At 39.2% G+C, this 15,908-nt stretch overlaps 1 protein-coding gene across 7 annotated transcripts in view; it reads right to left on the bottom strand.

The window, feature by feature from the left end:
- SLC25A26 (solute carrier family 25 member 26) overlaps positions 1-15,030 on the bottom strand; it is a 115,759-nt gene extending 100,729 nt beyond the window's left edge. For 4 of the 7 annotated variants that reach the window (XM_072941648.1, XM_072941647.1, XM_072941649.1 and 1 more), the window contains exons 1-3: positions 14,822-15,030; positions 4,185-4,341; positions 882-991 (exon numbers count right to left, since the gene is read on the bottom strand). In XM_072941648.1, the coding sequence (XP_072797749.1) occupies positions 882-991; positions 4,185-4,341; positions 14,822-14,854 (300 nt within the window). In that variant the 5' untranslated portion in view covers positions 14,855-15,030. The remainder of the gene's footprint in view (positions 1-881; positions 992-4,184; positions 4,342-14,821) is intronic. The other 3 variants (XM_006196471.4, XM_015236835.3, XM_015236843.3) reach the window with 3 other exon arrangements.
- Positions 15,031-15,908: the final 878 nt, after the last annotated feature.

Raw genomic sequence — 15,908 nt, 5'->3', positions numbered from 1 at the left:
TTTGTTATTTGCTTTAAGTCTTTTTTATTTTTTTTGGTCTAATACTAACATTACTCCACCAGCTCTCTTTCAGCTAGTATTTCTCAATCAGAGTTGATCAGAGAAGTAGAACCATGAAAGATGATAAGAATAAAGAGTTATTACAGGGATGTGACCAGTAAGCGTGGGAGCTGGTTAGGCCGTTTAAGGAGAACTGCTGCTTCTGCATCTAGCATTTAGACAGAAATTCAGAGGGCAAGTCATCGGGAAGAAAAGATGGATGTGAAATGGGGAAGAGCAAGGTCAAACTGGAACTTGTAATCTTGCTCACCCATCTCGATGATGTAGAGGATAAACTGGTACACGTCACCACAGAGCCCACACACTCGACTCAAAATTCAGACCAAGGGAAGGAGACAATCCAGTGCAATGTGGAGGAGCTAGTGGCCCGGCTGCGGCCTGATCCTGCACCGACCTCCTGAGCATGAGCACAACTGCTGCTTCACTTCCGCCTCACAAATCTTGTGCAAATTTCTCTTGCAGCCAGGCTAACCTGGAACCATCCTAGAAAAGGAGTTCTAGGAAACAGAGTTTCAGCTCAAATCCTGTTGACACAACGCAAAGCCACCACAATCTGCATGGATATTTTCTCCTATCTCTTTAATTTTATTCCTTCCATTATAATTGCTTTTGAGGTACATAGCTGGATTTTTTCCTTCATCCTATCTAGATTCTATCTTTCAACTATCATGTTTAACCCGTTCACATATATTGGGATTTATGACTTTCATAATTGCAAAAGGAACTGTCTTTTAAAAATGAAATACAGTAATACTTGTACTGAAGACATCTGCACACTTTGCATTTCTCAAGTATTTTATCCACATAAACGTATTACTTACTACTTCTCCAGCCGAGGCAGCCAACATGTGCTTCACAGGCATCAAATATGGAGATGAATCAGAGTGCAAAAACCATTTCACATATTCATAGGTGATAAAAAAGGCAGCAGCTGAAATTTAAAACAAGCCAGTCTTTCACAAAGTTTAAATATATATTCAAACTGTTAAGAAACATTATTTCTCAAAAAAAATTACAACTCTAGTTATTCATTTATGAGATTATAGATTTGTCTGACCCCATGTTATATGCCTGACTTTGGACTTACAAAAATGCAGACGACATGAATCTCTGCCCTGAGGAAGCCTAACAGCTAACCTGCCATGTATCAATTTGTACTGACAAGTCACTTAGAACTTTTTAGTAAGGTTTTTAGAAAAGAATATGAATTTCTGTGATCCAAAATATCTTTACACGTGATCATAAAACAATCAGCTACGCCTATTTATAGATGGTTAAAATTGCAAACATATCCCTTAACTAAATAAAACATCTACTCCATAATGTTTTATTGCTGGTTACTCAAAATAACCATGGCTACTTTATACCATATCAAACTCACCTTTACATCAAGGAAACAATCAACTATTTAATTAAAACTGGAAATCAAAATCTCTAAAAAGCTGCTCCTATCACCATGAATAATCCTAACCTCATAAAACACTTTAAGACTTGCCATGTACTGTTAATCAAAAGATGTTACCATCTGCATGAAAGATAAATAAATGGCATATTCATCTTTCAAAAGACATTTGAACATGTCACAACAAAGTTGAAACAGTCAGGAAAAGAGTTGGATAGTGAAAACCAGTTCCTCGTCATGTGTATGCACCCCTGAGCTACTAACAACAAACATCAGACCAAATGAAGAGGCACGCTGTCCCTGGATGAGTAAAGACCATGCAAGTCATTTCATCTAGTTACTGCAAGTTGCTATTCCCACTTGTGATTCCTAATCAGGCTGAACCTACTCTGGCCCACTCACTAAATGTACAGCTAGAGTATCTCCAATCGCATTCAGCTCTAAGCTCTACCTGCCACACGTTCCACCTGCCCACCTCTACCTCCCAGGAGAAGGGAAAAAGACAGTGCTAAAAGTTTCTAGGTTGTCATGGTTAACCACCTCAATCTGGTCAGAACTGTATTGCCACTTTTTTTGACAGACAAAAGACCTTTAGAAATGTAAGTCCCAAACTCTCCTGGGTGTCACCCATGTAAGCCCCTGCTACTTGGAAATGATGGCACAGTAAGGTTCCAAGTGAGGTTCTGAGCAAGTGACAACAAAGAAGGGGGCTGATCTATCCAATACCTACAGTCTCTTCAAACTCTGAAAAACACACAAAGCCCCAAAAACTGAAAACAAAGAAAAAACGATGGTTCTTCTACATTCCCTTCTAAATATGGAGTAAGGATCCTGAATAAAGGTCTTTTCATCTCCTCTTTTGACCCTCAGTCCTTTCCACCCCCCTGCAGAGTATGTTCCCAAAAAAGGCTACAGCCACTAAACGCTACACTGGTATATTGTACTCGACTAGAGGCTTAACCAGCAACAAAAAAACTTTTTTAAATGCCAAGTAGAAGGTTTCAATTCACCAATAATTTGCATAAAAACCAAGGCCATTTCTGAAATCCTGGCACTCTGAAGCTTTACTCAGCATCTCCCATTCAATGATGTGCTGTGGACGGCAGAGAAAAGCAGGGCAAGAACACCACTTTCTCACAAGCGCACAAGAAAAGCAGGGCAAGAACACCACTTTCTCACACGCGCACACACACACAAATTCAAAACCACATTCTGTGTGTGAACTCCTGCTGACAAGAATCTAAAAAAGGTCTGTGAGCTTAGTGGAGTGCCATGTATCCTGTAGACCATCACCAATACCTCATCTACCAACAATTCCTAAGTGTAATATGTATGAGAAAAATAATACTTGTAACAATAAAGGAAATATCTTAAGAGCTGATGACCAAAAGACTAGGACTTAGTAACATATTCCTTTGCAATTTCCTAGTTCAGAGGTTCCACAACTTGTTTGCATATTAAAATCACTTGGGGATTTTTTTTTAACCTCGAAAGCCCAGGCCACACCTCAGACCAATTAAATCCCAGTCTCTGGGAAAGGGTCACAGGTATCAGTACTTTAAAAAAAAAAGGGGGGGGGCTCTTGAGGTGATTAAGTGAATGCGACGTGGACAAATAGGAACCAAGGCCCATCTCCTGCACACAGAGCTCTACCTGGCACGCAGCGGGTGCTCAACAGTAACTCGCTAGGATCAACCCCTGAAAAGTAAGGCATAAAAAAATCAAGGATAATCTCAAAACAGTTTCCTGTTCTAAGGATGGCTCGGGGAGAGGGAAGAAGGGATAAACTAAGGGATCAAAGAGATTTGCACTCCAAACCTTTAGGTGGACACTGTGTTCACAGATGAGCATACATGGGCATTTAAATGTCAAGTTAACAGGGGAGAATTTCTCACGAAATATACTGAGAAAAAAGAAATCAAACCCCAGGATTTAAGGATATCCTAGAGCAGTGGTTTGTGTGAGTGTTGTGTATATGCATGTGGTGGTGGTGGTCATGGTTTTCTGTTTGCTTAGTTTGCTTCTGAGTGCCATGCAAAGCATCAGTAAACAATTAAAATATACCGAAAAGAAGTATACCAAATGGGTGGATTAAATAAAATAGATTATAGTGATTATAGAATAAGAGGGCCATAAATCACATGTGACTTCAAAACCAAAACAAGACACTTCAAAGAAGTTAGTGGGAATAGGTTGCATCGTCGAAGAGCAATTTAGTTAAAACAAAGATTTCATGTCTCTTAGGTTAGTCTGCTTCACAAGAATCTCGAAGGCAGTCATTATTTAACTCAGCTTCACATCTAAATCCCCTGGGAAGCTACTAAAACTCCTGATACAGGCAAAGCTCAGACCAATTAAACTTCTGGCATCAGTATGCTGTGAAGTTTCCCAAGAGATTCCAACATGCAGGCAAGGCTGAGAACCACTGCTCTAAGGCATCACAATCAATGTTAGAATAACTTTAAGGATTCTAAGTAGGAGCTTTAACAACACAACCATTTTAAAAAGATTGCTTTTTTTTTTAAATTAAAAATACACTAGAATGGAATCTACAGCATTAGCTGAGTCAAAAATAATGGGTTAATGAATAGAAAACAAATTCAGAAGGTCAACTACAGCATATAAGGAGTTCTTTATAGGGTCAGACTACATACCATTCTAAAAATAAATCCCATTATCTTGGCTTTATATAAAACAGTGAGAATATCAATATAATTTTTACCATTAGGAAAGGATCCAATAGCAGTCGAAGGAACGCCAGCATATATTCCACGAAAACCACCAGCCTTATTAAATCCTTGGGGACTCTGCAGCCTGGTTTTAATGGTATCCAGAGGAAATAATATCAAGTCAACACAGACACCTGCTACCCCACCAGCCTTTAAAATAAAAAAAAAAAAAAGAAAGAAAAGGGAAAAAAAAGTTACAATAAGACAAACTCTGCCATTTTGGGGGTAGGAATAAGAAGGCAGTTTTTAAAGCAATTTCTTTAAAGTATAGTTTTAAAGTAAACCACAGTCTACTTCAGTACAGTCAAAATCTACAGCTTGCCCTGGGAAAATAACCGTTACTGTGGTGTATTTTCAAATTGTAAATTTTAAATTACATATTCTGCTTTAAACAAAAGTTTGATGATTTTTAATAGATTTATTTTAATATAAATTTTAAATTCACTTTTAATGATTTCCTACGCTTCAGAAAAGCAGAGTTCAAAATCTCCTTCCCTGACCCTAAAAACTCAGGTAACCACTTTAATTGGTTTCTTACTGTATCCTTCCAAAGTTACTGTAGGCATATACAAGCAAGTATCAATATGTACTTTACCTTCTTTTAAACGTAAAAGGTAGTATGCTGCACTTTTTTTCATCTGGTCACTTATCTCAGTGATCTTTTCGTATCAGACCAAATGTTACATGTGTCTTTTTAACTAATGAGTAGTGAATCTACATTAAAAAAAAAAAAAAAAACTACGGGGACTTCCATTTTAAACAAGTAATGCTCCTTGTAAATCGACATCCGTATTTCAAAACTCACACATCTGAGGATTTCTATGGTATCTTCTCTACTGTGTGTATATTTGAAAGTTCTTTCATCATTTTTAATTTAAGTGAATAAATGGGAAAAAAAAAAAAGAGGTAAATTACTAGAGGACATGAAAACCTGGCCCAAACTAGTCATCTCCCAAAAGAGACCATGTTGCTTTGGAAAAGGTGCACTTTAAAAAATTAAGTTTGCACACTGTGATTACAGTAAAGCAAATGTAGACTTTTAAAAACTAGTTACAGTTTAGTCAAAGCAAAAAGAAACTCAAAAAAATATGAACTCAGAAACACTGGCAAAGAAAGGTCAATACACAAATTCTAAAGGCATTATTTAAAGAGATGAATCAACACCATTTTATAGTAAGCAAGGGGAAGAACTACAAAGAGGAAACTCACAACATGGTTCCTACATGGTAATGTTTAAACTGAACTACCTTTTCCTATCTTTCAGATTTTGAACAATGTGAATACATTACCTATTCAAAAAGTAAAAGGAGACATTAAAAACTATATATCCCATGACACAGAACAAGAGTGAGTACTATTTAAACATACAGGCACAGTCCAAAAAGATCCCATGTTTCCATCCTTTGGGTTCACAAAATGCTCCGGTGGTACAAGGGTTAGTACCACGCAAACACTTTCTGCTCTAATTACCACTTACCATAAACCCACTGCAAGAGTTCACTGGAAAATGAAATCACTCTGATGAGAAATGCAGTAATGTCTATTTCTCAATTAGCTAGCACAGGTAAAGTATGTAAGGTTAGTGTACAGTAGGAAAGTCCATTTCCATAAACATTAATACTATGTGATCAGACTAAAAGGCATGACAGAACCCCAAAGACCATGAGGGTATACTCGGCAAATGACTTAAAAAGTTGTCACCAGAAGAACACAGACGGGCTAGTGCAAAATCCCAAGTGGGAGTAAAATGGCAACATAGGATTTCCTTCTTGATACAAAGGTGGCCTAAGTCATGGGGGAAAGTTCACAAGTAATGTAGGAAAGTTAAAAAAAAAAAAAAGTCAACCTTTCTCAATATTCTTCTCACTTATTTTTTAAGGGCTTTATAAAATTCAGTACGTAATAAACTATCTTGTCTGTCTCATCATCTTCTCAAACCATGAGGAGAACCAAAATCCTGATGAGAATGCCTGATACGACTGGTTTCTTCAAAAATATGCTGTAATTCATTATAATTTTCTCTTTTAATCTTCGAAGAGGGTTAGAGAGATGTGTGCTGTCTACTGCTACATTTTAATCAATAAGTTAATTACTCTTTTAATCTATTTGGCTACTTTGCATGCATTGATTCTCTAAACCCTTCTTTCATCAGAATTCCTACCTTCTGAGAATAAAATGATCAGATTCAATCTACTTATCTAATAAATCAAGAATGAAGATTTACTAATTGCTTCTGTGGATTTCAAATTTCTGTAACTCAAATGTCATTTACATTCATGGGACTGGAAAAAAATACAGCTAACAGAAAAATAAGAATACCTATATATCTAGTCACAAAGCAACATATTTAAGATTTAAACAAAAACTTTAAGGAACACTTATAATTTTACATCAATATTGCTTTATACATAGTTACATACAAAGCAGGTAAGCCAACATCAACTGAATTACATGGAACTCTACCATATTCTTTTATTCTTTAGCCTGAGAAATTTGTTTCATTTAATGATCATTTATCAAAAGGGTTATCAGGCAGGGGGAGGGTACAGCTCAGTGGCAGAGCACATGCTTAGCATGCATGAGGTCCTGGGCTCAATCCTCAGTGACTCCATTAAAAAAAAGTTATCAGACAAATGGTTAGTTTCAAGATTTAAGGTAGCTTACACTGAAAATTGTAAATTAAGAGCTAGATAAAATCCTAACAGAACATAACCCAGATAACCAGCAAGCCTTACCACAGTATAATAATTTATTGAGACCTTGATATCATATAGATAAAATACACATCTCTACCTTGATTTAATAAATGTAAAAAATGCTGGCAGGCTATAGATAGAAGTGCCGACTCAGGGCTTTGGAATTCCTCTGGGAGTTGAAAAAAGTCAAGATTACATGCTATAAAACCTTTATTTCTCCAAAGGAGACTGGTAAAACGAGAAAAAGTCACTGCTGTCAACTACAGGACAAAACCAAATCACTTGTCTAATTTAACTAAGCAAAGTCATCACAGGTCCCTGGCCTAAATCACAGCTAAGAAGAACCAGGCAAAAAAACATTAACATGGCTTCTCTGGGGAACATCCCTGACATTCTCAGTTTTCTCCATAACGATGCGGCCACCAGTGACTTTAACCCCCTCGCTGCAGAGCTGCAGCTTCTGCTTCCTGTGAGACTTGCTGATGAGAATTTTAATTCTCTAGTTGAGCACCTGACCCTTTCTTCAAAGCCCATAGGTCTCACTAGATGGTAAGAGCCATACCTGTTTTATTCACCAGTATGCTCCCTGCACCAGTACACAAAAGATAGGTAACTCAATAACTATTTGAAGAATACATGAATTAGTGGCTATCACAAAGCATTACTAACCATATTTTAGAAAGTACTACAAAGTAGTCTAAAAAAGGTACATCAATTTTTTTTAAAAAACTGTGCACCTCAGGACCAAGCAGTTCCCAAAAGAAAAATACAAATGGCCAACAAAATTATGAAAATGTACTTTCTCATCACCAATGGTCAAATAAAAATGAATGAAAACATTTTCCCAATTAAATTAGAAGTCGTTAAAAATACGAAAATAGGTATGGATACTATTAGGAGAAAGAAATTATTACAATGTATTAAAGGACAATTTGGCACAATGAAAATTTTAAACGATAGAACACTTGACCCATTTATTTTATTCTAAACATTTCTTCCACAAATAAAAGTGCATAAACATACAAGAAATTTCACTAAAGAATTGTTTATAACAGTAAAAAACTGAAAATAATCTACAGGTCCCTCCTAGGGGGTCTTTATAGATAAATTATATCAGAGTAATGGATAGCTACACAACCTGGAGAAGAATGAGGTCAATCTGAACTCACCGGCAGAGAAACATGTATTCTTAAATTAACCATAAAGCGACTGAACAATACATGCTGTACAATCCTACCTTTCAAAGAAGTGTATATTTACTTGTATGTGCATAATTAGAAGTCTGGAACCATACACACTAAAATGCCAGAAGTTATTACTTCCGTGGAAAAACATTCAGGATAAGGTTTTTTTTCCACTACCTTTTGCATTGTTCAAGTTTTGCAATAAATATTACATACATACAAAAATAGAGGTATTCAAATTCAATACTCCCTCACACATACACACAAAAATCCAAATTCATTGGTCACATTTGGCATACAGTAGGCACTCAGTAAAGGATAACTCAGAACCTCGAACCCTGGGCCCTAAACTATCTGTGCAGCTTCATTTCACACACTCTTGACCTTGAGCCTCATTCAGCCTGACTACTCTGTTTCCCAAACACGTCCTGAAACTCCTCATTTCTGTGCTCCTCCTTGGATTTTTCTCTCAGCCTGGAAGCCCTTCCAATGTCCCTTGTCTCCTGTCTATTGCAGCCAGCAGACCACCTGCTCCCCCGCCAGTGCCCCCTCCCCACACATTCACCCTGACAAAATTCATTTCATTGTTAAGGCTCTAACCAAATGCTACAACCCTCCTAAAGCCTCTCCTGGTCTCCCAGCCAGAATTAAAGGCTACTTCCTCACCTCCCCTTACAACTTTGTTCACATTTCACTCTGGGTGCTAACCACCACGTCTGACACTAAGAGCCTTCAGAGCAAAAGGCCGGTCAGTCCCTTGGGCCCTCCTAAATATTGAACCCAGTGCCTGGGATGGAACAGGGCTTCTGCACTTGTTTGTTGGTTTGAACTGTATGGAAATGTGAGATGATAAGAAAACACTTTAGGAAAAGACTCAACATTCAGAAGAAAAACTGCAGCAATCACTCTTTGGTTGTCCCTGCTGTGGTCTGCCACAGCACTGTGACAACTGAAAGCCAGTGTTCCCTGCTGCTTGCTTCTTGGTATTCTACAGACACGCTGACAGCTCTGTGGTATACTCAGGGTGACTTCTCGAGAAATCCTCTGCCTATCATCACCTCCTGATGGAAAAGCCTGCGTAGGATCACTTTCGTTTAGAGAGGATACTCTGAGGAATGCAGTAATGGTTCTGGAATTGGACTCAAGTATGTTTCCATTTGTCCAGAAATTCTTTCAGATTAAATACTGCCTAAGACAGCAGCTCTGACATCAGACAGGCAGACCTGGCTTCAATCTCAAGTGGGTCTCTTTAGGAAAGCTATTTAACCTCCCTAAGCCCACATTTCTTCATGCACGAAATGGGGAAAATAACAGTATCTACACTTCACAGAGGTTTTGAGAACTAAGTGAGATTAAATTAGAATTAAATACAATTGCATGCTTAGCAAAAGGCTTGCCCTTTATCAATTATCAATAAGTCTGAGTTATTATATTTAGTGTTACTATAAATATCCTTTCAAGTTTGCTGATGCCCTATTTCTGACATGCCAGTAGCAAAAATACTAAAAACCACATGAAAGATGCAGGACTTGACCAAAGACTGAAGATTACATTCCTATATTAAATTGAATAAATGCACATATAAAATCAATAAATTCAAGTCTTTCCTTAGCAATAATGAATGAAAAGCTCTCCTCAAATTCTGCTCCCTGGACAAAAATCACCCATGGTCTCACTCAACAGAAAGCCAAATCATGGGATGCGTGGCAGGAATGAGCATCAAACTCAAAAACCTGAGAAATACTACTGTTCAGATTTCTTTGTGACTGCTGGATTTGAAATAACGAGTTAATATTTTTTTAAGCAGAATACCAAAAAAAAGAAGACAAAATTGTAACCATACGATTCCTGCTCTGAAAAAACTGCATACGCACTCGTTAAAATGCTCAATAAATGGTTACTTTTTATCACCATTCTCAATTACACAGTTAATTTTTGTTTTATTTTCTGTTAAATGTCTGCTCCTACTTGACTGCACACCCATGAGGGCAGGGACCATATCTTTGAGGCACTCTTCCCAAGTCCTAGAGCAAAGGCTCACACATATGTCTGGTTAAACATATGGGTGATGTAAAAGATACCTGATTTGTGGAGGTGGAAAAATTGGGCACAACTCTTATCTTCCCTCTATTTGGTATTTCACTAACATTACTCAAATTCTGTCTGTACCATTAAAAATTTAGTATTTCAAACTTTATTTGAATGCACAGCATTTGGTTTGAAAACGGTGACAAATGCATATTAGCAAGTCATTCACTGCTAAATTACCAGATTTCAAAACTTTCCCAAGACCCCTTCTCACACTGAAAGAAAAATGAGAAAGGAAATGTAGTCCCATCTCCTGGTACTTGAGATGCAAAAGAAATGCCTCTATCACAGCAGATGTTCTCAGCTGTGGTCCCAGGAGACTGGTGGTCTCCAAGGGCGCCTTGTATGCTCCAGTGATCGATCAAAATTGAGACTATACCTGTCTAGTTGACTGCCTGCTCAGCACAAAAACAAGCAAAAAGGAAGACCTGCCCACTCTGACCTAAATGCCAAAAAGAAACAAGTCATATGAAGCAAGCTTGAGAAGGTGCAGTATAATTCCCAACCCCTTTTAGATTTAGAGATCACGCTTCATCAGATACTAACTTGCCTTGACTCCAGCAGGCAATTAGGAGGCTGCCTTCCAGAAAAGAGAGACATGGGCCAAAAACACTGAAAACGTCCCCTAAACGTATGTCCAATACTTCATTCTTACCTTTTCTTCTGTTTCCTCACCTCACCTAAGAAGCCCTGGCAACATAACCCTTGCCACTGCCCTCAAGTCCCTTTCTGCCAGTGGTTCTCAACCAAAGAGCAGGTCCAGTGAGACATGGGTATCACGAAGAAGCTTTTTCAGAGTCATTTCATGAAAGAGAGAGAAAAAGCAAAACAACGATTTTCACAAAAAGAAAAAAAGAAACAGTACTAGCAGTCCCTGCTTCACACCGCACCGACAAACATGAATTTCAGTTACCAGAAGAACACAGCCCTCCAACACCATGGTCCACGTTACAGTTACCACAGTGACAGTCTATAAAAACGGATCTTGGAAAGAGGGAACTGGCCAGCAAAAATCAAAGTACAGTAAATAAATGAAAAGTGGCGAATACTGGAAGTGAAATTCAAACCAAATATAGAAGGTGTTACAAAAACACGAGCTGGCTGTGGGAACACTGACGCTGTCGCTGGAAACCAGACCCGCGGCCAGAGGGAATTCCTGAAGGCACGCTTATCACCATATATTGAAGAAAGCGGATGTGATGAAAAGGGCGAAGAAGGCCCAGAGAAAGTTGTGCCAGCAAAATCAACACATTAAAGGAACTCTGGGAGGTTTTCTCAACACTGAAAACACACAGGATAAAAGGCTGGAAGGTGATCCAAACTTAGGAAGCAGATCACTTTGCCAAGGCATAAAACGACACCTGGTCTGCACTGGAAGTTATATGACTCACAAATCACTTCTGATTTTTTTTTTAAACAAAGAAATAAAATCTTAGCGTTTTAAATTACAATGTATGAAGTGTTGGTATTACTTTTTCCTTCCATTTCTCTGCACATTTATAATCAACTGTAAGAGAGTTCTTAACATTAACAAGAATTTGTAAAGGTTATTAAATAATCATAAGACCACTTTGCATGATTCCCATTTGCACATTCATTTTTACAGTCCACACTACCATGCAAGGAACAGCCCGGACTTCACACTGCATAGCACAGACACCTGCAGAAGCTCTTCCACCTGCAACCTAGGACTAGTTAAAAATGACCGAGGCAGGGATGCTTTCGGTTTCCTTCAAGCAACAAGCCAGGTGAACTACAAGAGCAATGAAATAGTTAAACACTAAAGGAGAGAAGAGTCAGGCAGAAAAGAAGACATAAAGGGTGAAGAGTGGTTTGGGGTTTCTTGTTGCTTGCATTAAAAAAAAAAAAAACTAGAAGAAAAAAAGTAAGGCTACTATCAAAATTATTTTTCTATAATCTTGGAGAATTTCAATATAGCTGGCTTTCATAATGAATGAAATAAAGCCAGCCAGCCATATCTTGGGGTTCTGCACGCTGGGATTCAACCAACTGCAGATTGAAAATATTCACTAAAAGAATTCAAGAAAGTTCCAAAAAGCAAAACTTGAATTTGCTGTATGCAGGCAACTATTTACATAACATTTACATTCTGTTTACAGCTATCCACATAGTACTTATGCTGTATTAGGCATTATAAGTAATCTAGAAATGATTTAAAGGGTACAGGAGGATGTGCTTAAGTTATATGCAAATACTACACCATTATATACAAGAGACTTAAGCGCCTGCTGATTTTGGTACCCACAGGGGTCCTGGAACCAATCCCCCTTGAACAGAAAGGGACAAGTGTATTTCTGTATGGTTTGATTAGGAATGAACAGATGTTCATACAGTATTGTATTTTTTTAAATCTATAACCCTTTTCCAGGTTACTATTATAGCACATACTCTTCACAAATACTTGCCAATGGCCCCCAAATTGTCCACAAAACGCATCTGTCATCATTTACCTAACCATTCCTGTTGATTATTTCATTTTTAAGTGGCTTCCTGTTATCTTCACTGAGTTGAATGTTAGCAACATCTTTACGTGTTCTAAACTTTACGTGTTCCAAACTGCTTTCCTAAAAGAACGCACAGTCAATGTACTCTTTGGAGGTTTTTTCCTAAATAGTTTGCTCCATGCTCCAAATAAAAGCTAACATCCCAGAGGTCCTCCCCTTATTCAACTCTCCAGCCCTTCAATCCCCATTTAAGAAACTTTAAGCAGGAAACAGTTAAATGTCTGCTACCTGCCAGGCTCTGTACTGTACCTCTAATGTCAACTCATTTAATCTTTGGAATCTGAGTTTCAAGACTTCAGCGAACAGGTGAAGGTTCATTCATTCATTCAACAAGTTGTGGTGAGGGCCTACGAAGTGTCAGCCACTGGTCCCATGGCAGTAAGCAAAACAGAACTCTCTCAGGAGTGCTCAGCCTGCTTCAAACACGCTCCAGCCTTAAATAACGACCATTCCATTTCTGGGCTACTTCAGTAATAAAACTTTCTAATGGCTTCCATTATGCTTCAAAATAGAATATCTTTTAGCTGGAATGAAATTTAACTTCCCTGAAACTTCTACTCATTGATCCTAATTCTACCCTCTTTAACTACAATGAAAAAAGAAGTATGCGTGTGTACCATATGTTACTAAAATAAATTTTAAATAAATTTAAACACCACTGTTGTTGGTTAACTCTGGCACACCCCTCTTTTTAGCAACTGCTACTGCTGCTGACTTCAGAGACAGTATCAAGGAACAGTCAAAGGCGTGGAATCCATGTTACACTTCCTGGAATCTAAGCTCACACACATGAAGTTGATCTCACTATGTGACTTTGGACAAGTTATATAACATACTATACCTCAGTTTCCTCATTTGGAAAACTAGGATAAGACTCCAAGTATTGTCAGAATTGAGTGAGATGATGTATGTAAAAAGCTTACCTAAGTTCCCAGCAGAGCAATGTTAACTATGAAAAGTACTACTATCTCACCAGTTGGACAGGTAAACTCTTTCTTTTGCATTTCTTTGCAACTCTAAAACCTAGCTTATACAAATCTAGGTTTAAAACCATCATTCCACAAGTCTGGCTAAGATGCCCCCTTCCACATCTTTCCGTAACACGCTGAAACTAGCCCTCATTATTTCACTCTTTCGCCTCCACCACCTGACCCATGTGGGCAGCTCTATCTTGTTCACTGGTATCTCCAACACCTGCAAAAACAGTTGAACGTTAAATGAAGGGGGCAGGGTATAGCTCAGAGTAGCAGAGCATGTGCTTAGCATGCACCAGGTCCCGAGTTCACTCCCAGGTACCTCCTTTAAAAATAAATAAACTTAATTACCTCCCCTCCCACCTCCAAAAAAAAAATTAATTGAAGACATTCCTCTGGGCCTCCGTTTCTCAGGAAAAGCTTTAAGAGCTTTTTTTGTCTGCCTCTGCCCACCACCCTACAATAAAAACACAGGCAGCCAATCTCTGTCTTCACTACTGTATCTAGTATCCCCTACCAGACTTGCCATAAGAAACGTTTCAAAATATTTATTAAAGGATTTGGGGGTCTTTCTGTTGCTGTTTTTTTGATGTTAAGACACGTTGGTTCTCACTGTTTTCTCAAGAATTAAACGCTTACTGACTTAACTAGCTCCAGAGAGCAGCTGTTTCTGCTCATCCGTATACCCAAAGGCTCAAAGAATGCCTGGGACCAGAATAAACATTAATTATATACTGAATAAATAAATACGTCGTTTTCCGAGACTAAAAAAAAAAAAAAGCAAAATGAAACCATAGTCTCGAACAGGTCTGCGAGTGTCTTGAGTGAGCTTTGTTTTGTTACATATATTTCGTTAACTACCAAGTTCTGCAGCCTGTGGTTTATACTATAATTGAAGATTTTCTTTTCGCTTTAGGTATGCCGTCGCGAGTTAGACGAGCCAAGTACCCCAACCCTTTCCCACCTCCGTCCTTCTGAAATACGAGGAGGGAATCCGGGGCCTCGATACCAGGCCCGGCGCTTCCCTCCAGCCCCGGTGACCGGTGCCCCGGGACGATTCAGCACGCAAAACCGGGAAAAGGAGCTAGGGCAGAAAAGCCACCAGGGGCTCCAGTGCGGCACCCCGGCGCTCTGAGCGCCCCATCCTGCCACCCCGTACTCACCACCAGCGAGGCTGTGAACCCGGGCCGGTCCATGGCCCCACAGACACAGTCAGAGAGATCATTCAAGGCTGAGCAGAGGCGGCTGGCGTCTCCCGGCACTGGTCGCCGCCATCTTGCAAACGCCTGCGCTTCCGCGACCACGTGAGACTGAACCACAACAACTACACGTGCAACCCGGGACGCTGCGCTGGGAGGCGCTCGCCCCGGAAGGAGGGGCGGGGCCTGAAAGTGTGGTCGCGTCAAGTCTCGCGACTCTTCTCTGCCTGCGTTTCCTACGGCTTCTGAGTGGTCTAGATGGAGGAAGTCTCGCGAACGAATGAGCCTCTGATGGGAAATGGTCGCGGGGAGCCCCGCAGTGAGGGCAGCGCGAAGCCGAAGGGGGCGTGGCTATGGCGGAGGGCGGCGCCGTGGAGGGGAAGGACTAGTTCCTGGGGGCCAGGCTCGTGGTTTCTAATGTTTTGCTTTATCTCTTGGTTTAATCTGTAGAAATTTTGTCTGAATTTCATAAAATAGACTCATTATCAGAAAATTATTAAATATAGAAAAATATTTCATTAGTTTCTTTACTCGGGCTAAAAATTAGCGTCCTCCACTTCTCGTTACAGTGAATTTTGCACTTAATTGTTTTCACTTGTTCAGTTAATTACTTGCTTAGCTTGTTAACTGAGATACCAGTTGCATACCTCGAAGTCTATTTAAGCACTTAATAAAAGCTTCTTGGAGTGGACCTGTCTTTACATTTATTAAACAAATACCTTCTAAGTTTCCTCATGTCAAGGGCCAATTACGTCTCAGACCTGATGCTCTAATACAACTTAGTAAGGTAAGCACCATTGCCATCTTCATTTTATGGAAGATCCTAACGCTCCAAGAGGTTCAGCAGCTGACTCAAAGCTACAGAGAGCAGAGCACAAGCTTGAGATTTTACCTCATGCCCTCATCATCTCTCCTCAGAGCCCTTGCAACAGCCTTATCAGGCTCTCTGTCTGCCTTTCTTCAATCTATCTTTCATATCACTGCTAGAATCTTTATTGTCTTCTAGATGAGATGATCTAGAAGTGATTAGCAGGATACCTGCAGGGTTTCA

The sequence above is a fragment of the Vicugna pacos genome, chromosome 17 (genome assembly GCF_048564905.1).
Source record: "Vicugna pacos chromosome 17, VicPac4, whole genome shotgun sequence".
NCBI classification, from domain to species: Eukaryota; Metazoa; Chordata; class Mammalia; order Artiodactyla; family Camelidae; genus Vicugna; species Vicugna pacos.
This window is presented reverse-complemented; position numbering and strand designations above follow the sequence as displayed.